This window comes from Cannabis sativa, chromosome 4, assembly GCF_029168945.1.
Source record: "Cannabis sativa cultivar Pink pepper isolate KNU-18-1 chromosome 4, ASM2916894v1, whole genome shotgun sequence".
In the NCBI taxonomy this organism is placed as follows: Eukaryota; Viridiplantae; Streptophyta; class Magnoliopsida; order Rosales; family Cannabaceae; genus Cannabis; species Cannabis sativa.
This window is the reverse complement of record NC_083604.1, coordinates 50700905-50715157: the sequence shown is the minus strand read 5'-3', so window position 1 is coordinate 50715157 and position 14253 is coordinate 50700905. Positions and strand designations below refer to the sequence as shown.

Sequence of the window (14253 nt, the reverse complement as noted above, 5' to 3'; positions counted from 1 at the left end):
TTATTTAGGCCCATTTAGTTTTGGGCTTATTCAATTAATAACAGTTGTTCTTATTAAGGTTAAATTCCTCTCTTTTGGGCCTTGTGAGAGTTGGGAGCCATAGAAGTGGGTACGACATACCGAACTCAAGACTCCCTCACACAAACCACCCCAATTGTGAAGGCCCATTTGCCTGATTTGAATGACTGTACTAGGTTAATTAAACTAGTTTAACCTAATAAAATTGATTAGCAACATAATTAATTTCATTTATTTTGAAATTAATTTAAGAAAATTATAGTTTAAAGAATTTTTTTTATTCTAAGCTAAACTATATGTATTTTCTTGTATTTAATTAAATATAGAATTATAACCATCTAGATTCTTTCTGGAACTTAATTTAAATTTTTCATTAAATATTCTTATTTAAGTTGATATTTAGTTATCTACAACTAACCAACTTAAATCTGAATATCTTTTGAATTTCAAATTTCAAAATTAAGTTGAGGAATTTTAGGCATTGGTTATTAAGATTCTTTAGATATTTTTTAAGTTAATATCTTTTCGAATATTAACTTAAAATGGAATATTTTCAAATTAAGTGGTTACAACTTAATTTTTGATATTTAATTAAATTTAAATTTGAAAATATTTAAGTTCTAGATTTTTCTAGTACAACTTAAATTAGATATTTTTTCAAATTTTGTGGAAAAGATACTTAGTCAAATAAGATATTTTCTAGATAGTTATTTCTAGACTACTTATTATTTCTAATATTAAATAGGAAAATATTATAAATTGTGAAATTAATTATTTAAATAATTAATTTTGGTACAATTTATTTTAAGTATATTTTTCCTAGTATTAAACTAGAGATTAATAATTAAGTCTTCTCTACACTTAATTATTTATTTCTTGAATTTAATACATTTAATTAATTTGAAAATTAAATATCTAAGTTGATTTTATCATCATACTTAAATATTTCTTTTTCATGACATTTAATTAAATAGAAAATTATTTTTAGTTGAAATTTAATTTTTCAACTAAATTTAAATAATTTTCAAAATATATTTTTTCTTTATTTTATTAATCAATTTTCGAAATTGCATTTCTTAAATGCTAGAATTTCGAATTTTATCTTGAAAAATAGATTAAGTTGTAAATTAATTATTTTAATTAATTCTTGGATCAACTTAAATCAATGATTTTTTCATTTATTGATTAATTTAAAATAAATTGAATTAAAGTATATTATTAGAAATTGAATTAATTAGTCGAAGGAAAATCTAGATAGATGATATTTTTGCTTGAAGTATTTTTCTAGTGTATTTAATTAAATAGAAAATTAATATTTAAGTTGATTTTCATCATCTACTTAAATATTTGAAATTTTTTCTTATATATTTAATTAAATAGGAAAATTATATTTTTTGTTGTAAATTAATTTTATTAATTAATTTTGGGCCAACATTAAATTAGAATAATTTTTCCAGGATTTATTTTTTATTTTAATATGCATTTTTCGAAAATTGTATTCTTATATACTTTAATTTTTCGAAATGCAATATATATTTATAGAAAATTAAATTTGAGTTGTAAATTAATTTAAATTAATTTTGTAACAACTTAAATATTTTTTTCTAAATATTTATTGGAAATTATTACTAAGATGGAAATAATTCATATTATTTTCATATCCATCTAAGTAAAATTTATAAATATTAAATTAAAATTTATATTTAGAATTTTTCATTCTGAATTGGAAATTTTAATTAAATAAATATATATTTAAAATAAATAGAATAAATAAAGAGAATAAAAGAAAATACAACTCTTTTCAAATAATGAGCTTTATTATAGAGACATTCGATCTCCATTGTGGGTTTTACACCGCGTTTGTTTTAGTGAGTAATCCTCCCTAATGGAGGAACGTTCATTAGCAATTTCACACCGTTTAACCTCGCATGATAAGTAGTTTGTAAGTGTTTTGTATGGTATGGATCACCTAATGGTGGCGACCATACTTGACTTGCAAATTATGAAACAATGGTGGAAGCTCATAAGATAGAATTGCCTTGACTCTCGCCTAAACGGGACAACGCTGAATTCCAATCTTGATCGAATAAAAGGTTGCTAGAATGTTTATTATTTTAGACGAGCTGACAACTCTATTCAATGAATGGTAGCTTTGACTCTCGCCTAAACGGGACAACTCGATATCGCCTTGTTGAAAACCTTGGAAATTATTTAGGATTGTAAGTTTTAGTATTTTCACTTGTCATTCCTACTTACTATATGTTTATAATTTACGAATTGTGTATGAATTTATATTGAACCATGTTATTTTGTTATTAAGTTGTAGTTTAATTTCGAATCTTCATTGTTGGTCTAACTTGGCTTGTTTATCTAATGAGATAAATCCCTAGTGGATTTTCACCATTAGACATACATAATAGTGTTAGATCTCGAAAGATAAATATTGTATATGCGACATCTAGCTGTTCATCAATTGATGACACCTTAGACTAGTATTTTTACGATATGAAACAAGAAGATTATATAAATAAGATTACTTTGACTTTCGCTAATCGAAGCATCGTTGGATTCTTATTTTAAACGAAATTATCCTAATTCCTCTTAGCTTATTCATTTCGAATTAGCTTTCATAATATATCATTGGATGAATGGTCTATAAATCATTTCATGTCATTTTATATGACGCATATGATTATAATCCCGAAATTCTATTCCCAATTGATATAAATCCTCAATCTTAGAAATCTCCTACTTGAATGGGCAAATCTGACTTAGAGTTTGTATTAGTAGTCTTTGGTCCAAGATAGAATTACTCATAATATTTGGTATAAATTTAAGTCTTTGACTTTAATTTTAGATTCCACATAGAAATTTTCTTATATTTCTAATTCCAGAATACAATACAGTTACACTTTCTCAAGTGTTTAATATCCATCTTCTATTAATGGATTAAAAGCTTGTATGGAATATGAGTTAGGTATTCTGTGACCAGGATCCACTTGCAGTATTCTAAGAACTCTTTGATGTAACTAAACCTATGTCATCATAGACACTACCACATTTTTTTTAATCTATGGCATTTGTATCTTGTTCATAGTGGATTTGACAAGATCAATCTCTGCAAAGAGTTAATATGCCTATATCCACTGAAAGTAGTTCATCTCATTCGCAGATGGATGTACATTCAGGGGTGGATATGAGTTTTTCGTTGTATTCTTAAAACGATAACTCTAGATTATACCTTATAGCAAGAAATTTGAAATGTTTAAAAAATTTCATTAATTTCTAGCAATGGTTAAAACCATTAAGGTAAGTGGTTAAAGATCTTGCGAACTGATAGGGGTGGAGAAATAGTTAGTTGATATGCAGTTCAAAGATCATTAATTTGATTTTTGAATTATATCCAAACTTACCTCCCCAGAAATTTCGAGTTGCATGTTGATCATTAGTTACTAGTCGTTGCCTAAATCCTTCTATGGTAATACAATTTCAGAATGATGTAATGGTTGTATACTTAATGTAAATCATTACTAGATTCATGGATGACCTAATCAAAATCTTAAGAAAGGCTAGAACTGTTAACCATGGTTTGTTAGCTTTTCTAAGTGATTAGGGGTGGACCATCCCATTGTCAATAGATAAGAAAGTGTTTGTTCAAACAAATACTACTTTTCTAAGAAAATGACTAAGTCTGAAAACAAGTAGCAAATAAAGGAGATATTTAATTCTTGATTCCAAAAGTGTTCTATCATCTTATATGACATATGATGATCCCACTGCCTCTGTTGTCTTGTCACAACCAAAGAGGTTAATACCATTTAGTTTTCTTCGACATAATTCGCGGTACCTTGTCGTAGTGGGAGAGTTTCTAGGAACTCACCTTCTTATGACTTGGGAGACACTAGTGATTAAAATCCATTGTGAGTTTAAACAAGTAATGGATTGTCAAGATAAGAAACTAAGAAGAAAGCCAATAGAACTATGGTTTAATCCATTCACATGGAATGACCTAAAGTTTTCTATTACAAGGACATAAAAGGAAATTTTCGTTAATAAGTCTATTCTATGGACTTAACAAAACTTCCTGTTCCTAGTATTATAGGTTTGAGTTTATCTAAACCTATGGCTTGTGGTATACCTGGTAATTACTTACTCTAATGCAAGCAACTTACTTTAGTAAGATGCTGAAGCATTTTCTTTCTAATGGCAATCTATAGAAGCTTCACAACTTCTTAGGCATAGATTTTATTTATCTAAGGAAAAGTCTCAACTATTCCAGAAAAGATAAAGCCATGGAAAAATTTCTTATATCAACAGTGAGAGGTCTTAGATATGCTTTTGTATGCCTTAGACCGGACACACTGTGTTGAGTGGGAGTAATAGTGGGTATCAGTTAATCCAGGAGAAGAACATTGGAAGACAATCAAGTAAATCTTAAGATAAAGAAGAGGAACTATATGTTAGTCTATAAGGGTGTGTTTAAAACTCTTAGACTACACCATATCAGATTTCGAAATTTGCCTATGTGCTAGTAAATCTTTCTGATAAGATGGTGGTTACTCTGGGGGTGGAATAGTGATTTTGGAGAAGTGTAAAAACCTATACGAAGTCTCTAGGTCTACCGAAAGGGACTGAATGTTAAAGTACTGCGGGAAAGTTACTTATTCGATCTAAGGAAAGTTCTATACATCTTTGGCACCATTCCAAATTGCCTTAAACTACTAGTGTTAATTTCCTGATTAACCAAAAGTAGTTGCCAAAGGTATAGAATCCAGTATCCCAAGAGAGTAAACATATAGAGAGGAATTTCACATTATCAATGATTTTGTGATTAAAGGAAGAGTAATGGTGGAGAAAAGGTTGTGGTTAATTCAACCTTTCAGATCCTATTACGAGGAGTTTACTACTACTACACTTGATTTGTATATCAAGGTGTTGAGATTATTTGAAACGCACTTTTTGTTTTATATTAGTGCAAGTGAAGTTTGTTGGGTTTTATGCCCTAAATAAAACTCATTTCAATATAATCGAGATTTACTTATTAATATAGATCGAAATAACATTTAATGTTGCATGGTTCACATGATTTATTTCATGATTATATGTACATAATGTATAAATTCATACGAAACCCTTTTCACATACTTGATCCTGTTTATTGGGTCGTCAACACATTGGAAAGTAAACATGACTATGTGAATAAAGTTTCCTAGATTTATCGGACACGGGTTTTACCGATATGATAATCTACAACAGAGTTTACTTGTATTTGGAGAAATACTATGTTCTTTCCGAGCATTGGTTAAAAGTAAAGCTCGAGTTGGATGCATGGAGTATGCATCGGAAGGGACCGATATTGAACTTTGACTTAGATTTATTAAACTTACCGTAATATCTATTCAAGTCAATATCGCCTAGTTGATCCTAGATCAAATGATCTTAATCTCCGATATGATTAGGCTCGATCTTGAAAGGCTATTCGTGTTCTTTGATTTGTTAGTTAAGCCTACTTTTAGGTCAGGGTGATACGTACATTTTGGGAACACGGTAGTGCAATTGAGTGGGAGCGCTATCATAAACATGGAATCTATAGCTTCTATCTGGCGAATAGTAAGCAAAGGATGATCTCCTTCGAGCTTGACCAAACGAACATAAATGGTGGAGTACTCATTTCACATTAGCTGAAATATCATTTATACGGGGTCAAGTGTTTTAAGGAATAAATACATTGTAGGGTGTAACGGTAATTTAATCCCTTTACAGTGTAGATCATTCATATAGAGGATCATTGATCACATTAGGATTATAACAATGGATAACTAATGATGTGTACGCATATGGTGGAACATATAGAGCATTCTATATCTTGAGAGTGCAATTCTAAGTTCTATGCGTGGATTCAACGAAGAATTAATAAGTTAGTGAATTTTAGTACTAAATTCTTGATCTACTTATTGGAAGCTCGGTTATATAGACCCATGGTCCCCCCACTAGTTGAGATAATATTGCTTGTAAGACTCATGTAATTGGTTTTGATTAATTAATTATAATTCTCAAATTAGACTATGTCTATTTGTGAATTTTTCACTAAGTAAGGGCGAAATTGTAAAGAAAGAGTTTATAGGGGCATATTTGTTAATTATGATACTTTGTATGGTTCAATTAATAAATATGATAAATGACAATATTATTTAATAATTATTTATAGTTATTAAATAGTTAGAATTGGCATTTAAATGGTTGAATTAGGAAATTGGCATTTTTGAGAAAATCAGATACAAAAGGTGTTAAAATTGCAAAATTGCAAAAAGCAAGGCCCAATCCACTAAGTTTAGGGCCAGCCACTTTTGTAGGAAATTTAAACTGATTTTTTCATTATTTTAATGCCAAATAATTCAAACCTAACCCTAGTGGAATGCTATAAATAGATAGTGAAGGCTTCAGGAAAATTACACTTAAATTTTCTATTTTTCCTTCGAGAGAAAAACACAGCCTTCTCTCTCCCTATCTTTAGTCTTGTCACTTCTTCTCTTCCCTCTTGAGAATTTCGAAATCCTTAGTGTATGAGTAGTGCCCACACACATCAAGTGATACCTCAATCATAGTGAGGAAGATCGTGAAGAAAGATCATCAGCAAAGGAGTTTCAGCATCAAAGATTCAGAGAAAGAGATCCGTGTTCGAGATATTGATAATGCTCGCTGAGAAAGGAATCAAGGGCTAGATATCTGAACGGAAGGAGTCATTATATTCCGCTGCACCCAATGTAAGGTTTCTTAAACTTTATATGTGTTTAATTTATCGTTTTAGAAAGTTCATATTTAGGATGTTAATAAACATACTTGTGAGTAGATCTAAGATCCTGGTAAAATAAATTCCAACAGAAACTTCATTGAAAAATAAATCATAGTTGTAAAATCTTGGTAACAGATTGCAATCCAATGTCATCAGTGTCCCGCAATTTATTTTAAAAACTTGTTATCCTTTCTCTAAAAGCTTGAAGGGACATTAGTATCTTAACTGCACATAAACAAACTATACATTAGTGGGATGAAACATAAAATAATAAATAAATAAATAAATATTATTATAAATTTACTCTTTTAAATAACCAAAACAAGCATCAATAGATTAAAATTATAGATATTACAAATAATAGTTACCATAAATAAAATATTTTCAACCGGAAAAAACAAAAGGGAAATTTGAAATTCTATACATAATAAACCCTAATATTATTTCCCTAAAGCTAAATGTTATACCATAGGCCATATATGACTACCTTTGCTTTATCCCGATAATACCGCTCACATTTGAACCAAACCAAATCTAAAGCTTCTCTCTCTCTCTCTCTCTCTCTCTCTCTCTCTCTCTCTCTCTCTCTCTCTCTCTCTCTCTCTCTCTCTCTCTCTCTCTCTCTCTCTCCCAAAAGCTCACCTCCACGGCTCACCTCCACCACCTCTGACGACCACCGAGGACCACCCAGTCCCCTCTCTCGGACCCAACCCCCCTCTCTCGGACCCAGCCCCCCTCTCTCTTCCTCTCTCTTAGCCTGTGAGCCTCAACCCACCGAAAACCCGAAGCCTCAACCCACGGTGACGGTGCACGGCGCAGCAGCCTTCGACCCACCCAATCGACGACAAGCCCACCTATCCATGCCGAACCATGTCTAAATCGAAGGTATGGTTTGATTATTTTGTTTTTTTTTGTTTTTTTTAAGAAAGTGTTTAAGATTTATTGGGTTTGTGATTTTGTTTGGAATTGTTTGTGTTTAAGATTTATAGTTTTTGATTTAAGAAATTTTTTGTGGAATTGGGATTGGGGTGTTTCGGATTTGTGAAAGGAGAAGGGATTGGGGTGTTTCGGATGTGGGGAAGAAGAGGGTCTGAAGGTCCATGGTATGGGTCCGATGGTCATGAGTAGGGGTCCGATGGTACGCGTCTGATGGGGTCCGAGTGTATTGGGTCCGATGGTCGGACCATCATGGGTCCGATCGTCCGATTGTCATGGGGATATGTGGGTCCGATGGGTGCCAAAAGTGGGTATTGTTTAGGTCCAATGGCTACCAATCGGACCTTCACAATTGGTCCGATTGGTAGCCATCGGACCCGTGGTTTATTTATTTATTTATATTTTTTGGTTTTATTAATTATTTATTATTTAGTAATTATTTTAGGTATTATTTTATTTTTAATGATTTATTAAGTATTTTTTAATTAATTATTTTTTTATTACCAATTAATAATTATTTAATTATTATTAATTATTAATTATTGTTTTAGTATTAATTATTAATTATTATTTTAATTTTTATTGTTTTATTAATTATTAGTTATGTTTTTTAGTAATTATTAATTATTGCTTTAGTATTAATTATTAATTAATGTTTTAATTTTTATTATTTTATTAATTATTAGTTATATTTTTTTAGTAATTATTAATTATTGTTTTAGTATTAATTATTAATTATTATTTTAATTTATATTAATTATTAATTGTTGTTCTATTTTTTATTTTTTTATTAATTATTTTTTTATATTAATTATTTTGTAATTGTTTTAGTTATAATTATTAATTATTAATTATTGTTATATTTTTTATTTATTAATAATTATTTTATATTATTTAGTAGTTATTGTTTTATTAATTATTTTTTTATTATTAATTGTTTTATATTAATTATTAGTTATTTTTTTATTAATTATTGTTTAATTTTTTATTATTTTAGTTATAATTATTAATTATTGTTTTATTATTAATTGTTTTATATTAATTATTAGTCATTGTTTTATTTTTTATTGTTTTAGTTATAATTATTAATTATTGTTTTATTATTAATTATTAATTATTATTTTATTATTAATTATTAATTGTTAATTATTGTTATATTTTTATTTATTAATAATTGTTTTATATTAATTATTAATTATTTTTTTATTAATAATTGTTTTATATTAATTATTCATAATTTTTTTATATTATTAATGAATCAATTATTGTTTTATTTTTTTTATTATTAATTATCGTTCTTGGTTTTTTTTTTCAGGGAACTCCACATCTAATAATTCCAATGTCGGACCATTACACAGGTCGTGTCACATGGCGCAGCGGTAGTTATTACTACCCGAAGATTAAGGCTAAATTTCAAGAATTCAACCTATGGGATAGGGTGAGGGAATCCCCTTTCAAACAGTTTTTCGAGAGAAAGCCCATTCAATTTTCAGGAGAATTTTTTCATCAGTTGATGCTTCACAAAATCAAATTTGACAAGCCGGACGAGGTGCATTTTTATGTGGAAGGAAGAGATGTAGATTTGGTAGGGTGGAGTTCGGCTTGGTCACTGGGTTAAACTTGTTGCCCGGCCCTACTGAGGAAGACATCAAAGAGAAAGGAAGTTCTGACCGGTTGATTATGGAATATTTCAACGGTAATCCTTCAATTAGCTTCGGCCAACTGCGCAAAGTTTTTGAGAGCTGCACAGAAGTTGATGATGTCTACAAGTTCGGGATGGCCTTGTTTGTTATGGGCGTCCTCACTGGTAAGGAGGAGAAGACTGTCGTTCTTCCTTTTGTCATAAGAATGGTTGATAACCTTCCATTCTTCTACGAGTACCCCTGGGGAAAGATTTCTTACACCAAGCTGATGGAAACTTGTCATAAGGACTACTTGGATGTGAAGAATAAGATGTTGAAAGAGATTGAAAAGGGAGTTACTCAGAAGGAGGCAAAATACTCATCCTACTGCTATACTGCAGCGTTGCAGTATTGGGCATACGAGGCCATCTTACAGTTGGGCAACGAGTATGCAGTGAGGAAGTTGCATCGCTTTCTGAGAATGGTGAACTGGGAGAGTAAGCTGAACAGTACACTCGGGAAGGATGAAGTAATCAGATTATTTGCTAGAAATGTAAGTTTGTTACGCTTTATGTTTAATTCATATTAATTTCCATATATTATATTAATATATTTGTTTTATTTTTCAGTTGACAGTGTACTCCATGTTATGTCCCCGGCCGAATGAGATTGAGTTTGTGAGTTACATCACTGGGGGCCAGCCGCCTTTGTTTGTTGACTTGGAGGAACTTATGTTGGGTGAGGATGGGCAACCAACACAGGATGCTTTGCGAAGCCAGGCCGAAAAGCTTGCCTCCACATTGGAAGAACGAGCGGATGCAGCCCGAATATTTAGAGACTCTACACCACCTCCACCGTCTCCACAACGTGCACCGTCTGCAGTTCCAGATGAGTCTGGTGTTGACCCATCTGCAGCATCACAGGATCCTCCTGTTCCCCCGTTAGCTTCTATTCCCAGCACCTCAGAGCCTCGCGATCCAGCATACCCTGCCATTTTGGCAAGGTTGGAGACTGTGAAGGGGGCAGATTGCTTTGGGGAAGGGAAGACCGCTCTGCTAAGAGGACAAACAATGATTATGGATCAGTTGAAGACCATAATGAGGCTCCTGCAAGATCCTAGAAGGCCGGCAGCAGATTCACAGTCACAGCCACAGTCACAGCAACAACCAGAAGAAGAGGCTCAGTCACCGGAAAATGACTTCATTCTCCCAAATGATTACAGACTGAATGATGATGGCATGTTCTGTAAACCTGAGAAGACGAATATCACCAGCATCGGGGATACTCAGGATTCTGAGGTACAGGTGTTAGAGACAGCTCCAGAACTCGTGGAGAACCGGAGGAAGAGAAAGCAGCCTAGGTGGTTCGATGAGTACACTAAAATGAAAAAGAAGTCTAGGGCTACAAAGACACTCATGAATGCGGACCCACTTAGAGTGGTTGATCGGAAGTTGCTCAGGACTTTTCACAGTTGGGTACTCGACCAGATTGGGAACAAGTACCCGAGAGAGTGCTTCACCGGTAGACACGATTCGGCTTGGTTCCTCGAACTACATACTCTGAGGACATGGCTTAGGGACGATGTAAGTTTTTAAGACTTTTTTACTTCTTTCTTTTTAAAGACTTTATCTAACTCTTTTTATTTAATCTCTGAAATATTTAATTTTCATGTTTTAGCATTTGGATGCGGCATTCATTTGATGAGGAGGCGACAACACTTTTATCCGGAGGTCTACCTCAATAGATGTGTCATCATGCCGTGTATTTTCCCAGCAGGAGTTATTGCTCGGTGGGAAGCTGCAGGTGATGACCACGCTAACTATCGGTGGGATGATGGCATATTAGATTTGATTCGAGGGGATGAAGGTCAATACTTTTCCAGTTGGAAGAATAAGGAGAGAATATATATGGCCCTCTACTTCGATAGTGCAAAGCATTGGGTGACACTAGAGGTAGATCTGGATCATTGGTTGTTGAACATATTTGACTCGAGCCTCGGATCGATTTCCCCGAATGAATTTAAGAGTCACTTGGAAATGTGGGAAAAATTACTACCAACTTTGATGCTGCGGGCTGGCCTATTCGAGACTCATGACATGATCCTCGTGCCTCAACTTACCACCTCAGAGAGCCAGGTTAGAAGTTTTACTTCAAAAGTCATGGACTGGGGCGTTGTTCGACAGACATAGTCAAGGTAACTTAATTACAATTGATTTTTTTGTTATTTAACTTGAATTTAATTTGCATACTTTTATTTATTTACTTTTATTGTCTCATACAGCGGTGACTGCGAGATGTATGTGATAGAGCACATCGAGCATAGTATGCTAGAGACTACGTTTGATAATGTGCACGATGACAATATGAAGAAATTTAGAGAGCGGTGGTGTGTAGATTTGTTTTATCAGAATTTAGCATGAACAAATATGTTTTTTTTTAATTGGTATTTATTAAGATAAAATTGTAACTAGTTTTTTTATTGGTATGTTTATGTTTTTTTAAGAGTTCATACAAACTTTATGCCTTTCTTTCATGCAACAAATTATAATAATTATGTAAACATAAAATATCACAAATTCTAATGTTTAAAATAGTCCAACATTAATTCAATAACAATACATAATAGTCCAAGACATCACAATACAAATAAACTAAAAATTCATTTTTAATTTCGGTAGGTGCAAGTGCTTCTGTTGTGCCCCTTGGCACCGCACTTGCTACAATTTCGTGATTTGATAATCCTTTCACTGTTACAAGCAGTTCGGTTGTTCTTAATTCTTCCAACCTTTTGCTTCTTGGGTCGCCCTACTGGTTGCTTCTCAACAGGCACTCCAACTGTCATGTTCTTTATGTCATCAGGCAATTCCCAATCATCCTCGTCACCAACTGGCATAATTGTTCCTTCATATGTCCACCTCCAATATTCTGTCGTGTAATATGGCGAGCATAGTGTGTACATGCTAATACTTCGCTCCTGAGATGCAGCACATGCATGAGGACAAGGAAACTTCATGCACTGGAACAAGCCGCAAGTGCAAGTATGTTCCTGCAAGTCCACTACGCCACCGGTCAGAACTGTTCCTCCAGGGTGAACCTGCAACATGTAAGGTCCGCATGAATCAACGTTCAAATACGGACCCTTTTCAAAATGCAATGTCAAGTCCTCCTCCATTTCTGGTGCTAGGGGTTTCGTCCACTTGTCAGCTTTTTCTTTTCGTGAAGCAAACCACTTTTGGACTTTGGACCTCAGGAATGCTACAACAGCAGTGATCCGGAAGCCTCTTGCATCCTTAGTTGTGTTGTTGAAGCTCTTAGCCCAGTTGCTCGTCATTACATTGTAACGTACCCCTGGAAAGTACGACCGGACCCATTATTCAAATCCAATTTCCTCAAGATATTGTGCAACCACAGCATTCATTGCCCGAATGTTCTCAAATTCTCTGTGAAACTCTGATCTTGAATACGTGTAGGCACACGTGTAAATGGGATTCGTGAAGACGTCATTCTTGAACTTGTGGTTGACGTTCATAATAATGTGGTGGTAGCATGCACCGTGGTGTGCATCAGGGAACACGATATCCAAAGCAGGAACAATGCTTTGATGCCTATCCAAAACAAAGGCTAAGTTCTCAACATCACCAATCGTTTCTTTCAATTTTCTCATAAAATAGGTCCAGGAATTGTGGTTTTCACTGTCAACTATAGCAAAAGCTATCGGAAATGACTCCCTGCATCCAGAGCCACTGCACACAACATTTGCCCACCATACCTAGTCTTCAAGAAAGACCCATCAACGCATACAACAGGTCGACAAAACCTAAATCCCCGAATACAAGGACCCAGAGAGAAGAAACAATACTTGAAGCGACCATCTTCTACCACAAAATCCGTACTGGTACCTGGATTTCTCAACTGTAGCATGTGCAAGTAACTAGGTAATTTTGAGTACGAATCTTCAGGTGTACCCCGAGCTAGGTGTAGTGCCTTCTCTCTGCACCTCCATGCCTTTTCATAACTCATTTGGATCCCGTAATCCTTGTGCATACTTTTTCTTATATCAGAGGCCAAGTGATCCGAGCCGTCAGTTGCGAACTTATCCTTAATTAGATGGGCAACTATCAAAGGTGATGCTTGACGGTTATCTTTTCCTCGAAGATCAAGGGAACATGTATGTACATTATGAAATGTACTCACCTCAAACATGTTAGAAAGTATGTTATTCTTCGCTCTTAATCTCCACCCAAAATCTGTATCCTTACATGTGACGTACCAAATATCAGTACCGAACTTCCTAACGTAGTAGTCAAACCCTTTCTTCATTTCATACAGGCCAACAACCATCTTTAAATGATCTTTGTCTCTAAAAAACTTTTCCACATGTAACTCCCCGCTTGGTGTGCCACACGTAGATATATAATGACTATGATCCTCGAGGTCTTCTCTTGTATACATTTTCTCCTTCAATTTACCGTAACTTGTCGAAGAAGAAAATGGATCGCTTCATCCAGTCACATTGGTCCCTCGAGCATCAGTAGGACCACTAATATCATTGGTCTCTCTACCATTATTAGGATCTGTACTGTCAGTAGTTTCTCTAGCATGACTGGTTTCGCCTGGACAGCTACTACTAGTACCAAGTGTTTGGCAATTTTCTCTACGGGTCATTCTTTTCCGTGTCGGTGGCCTCGGTGGTATTTGGTACGATATTGGAGTCAAGTTCAAAGGTACAGCAGCAGGGGCCTCTGTACCTTGGTCGTCTCTTACGCCATCATAGCCCTCAACATAACATTCAGGGTCTGGACCATCAAAAAAAATCAATGAACGGCATTTGTGCTACAATATCAGCACTCGGCATCATAGTGTTTAATTCAGGTAATACATCCG

General features: G+C 33.6%; 2 protein-coding genes across 2 annotated transcripts; both read right to left on the bottom strand.

The window, feature by feature from the left end:
• Positions 1-12034: 12034 nt before the first annotated feature.
• On the bottom strand, positions 12035-12700 carry LOC133036978 (uncharacterized). The gene has a single exon (XM_061113767.1). It carries the CDS (start codon positions 12698-12700, stop codon positions 12035-12037), a length of 666 nt encoding a protein of 221 aa, XP_060969750.1.
• A 39-nt stretch (positions 12701-12739) lies between these two features.
• LOC133036977 (uncharacterized) lies at positions 12740-13710 on the bottom strand. The gene is made up of 2 exons (XM_061113766.1): positions 13229-13710; positions 12740-13112 (listed from the first exon to the last, which is right to left on the bottom strand). Exons 1-2 carry the CDS (start codon positions 13708-13710, stop codon positions 12740-12742), a joined length of 855 nt encoding a protein of 284 aa, XP_060969749.1.
• Between the last annotated feature and the right edge of the window lie 543 nt (positions 13711-14253).

Bases quoted from the DNA above. Each gene is read 5' to 3' on its own strand.
- LOC133036978 (XM_061113767.1), bottom strand. From the start codon at position 12,700: ATGACGAGCAACTGGGCTAAGAGCTTCAACAACACAACTAAGGATGCA.
- LOC133036977 (XM_061113766.1), bottom strand. From the start codon at position 13,710: ATGGTTGTTGGCCTGTATGAAATGAAGAAAGGGTTTGACTACTACGTT. The intron at 13,113-13,228 runs GTATTGTTTCTT...TGTTGTGTGCAG, and splicing joins GTAGAAGATGGTCGCTTCAA to TGGCTCTGGATGCAGGGAGT.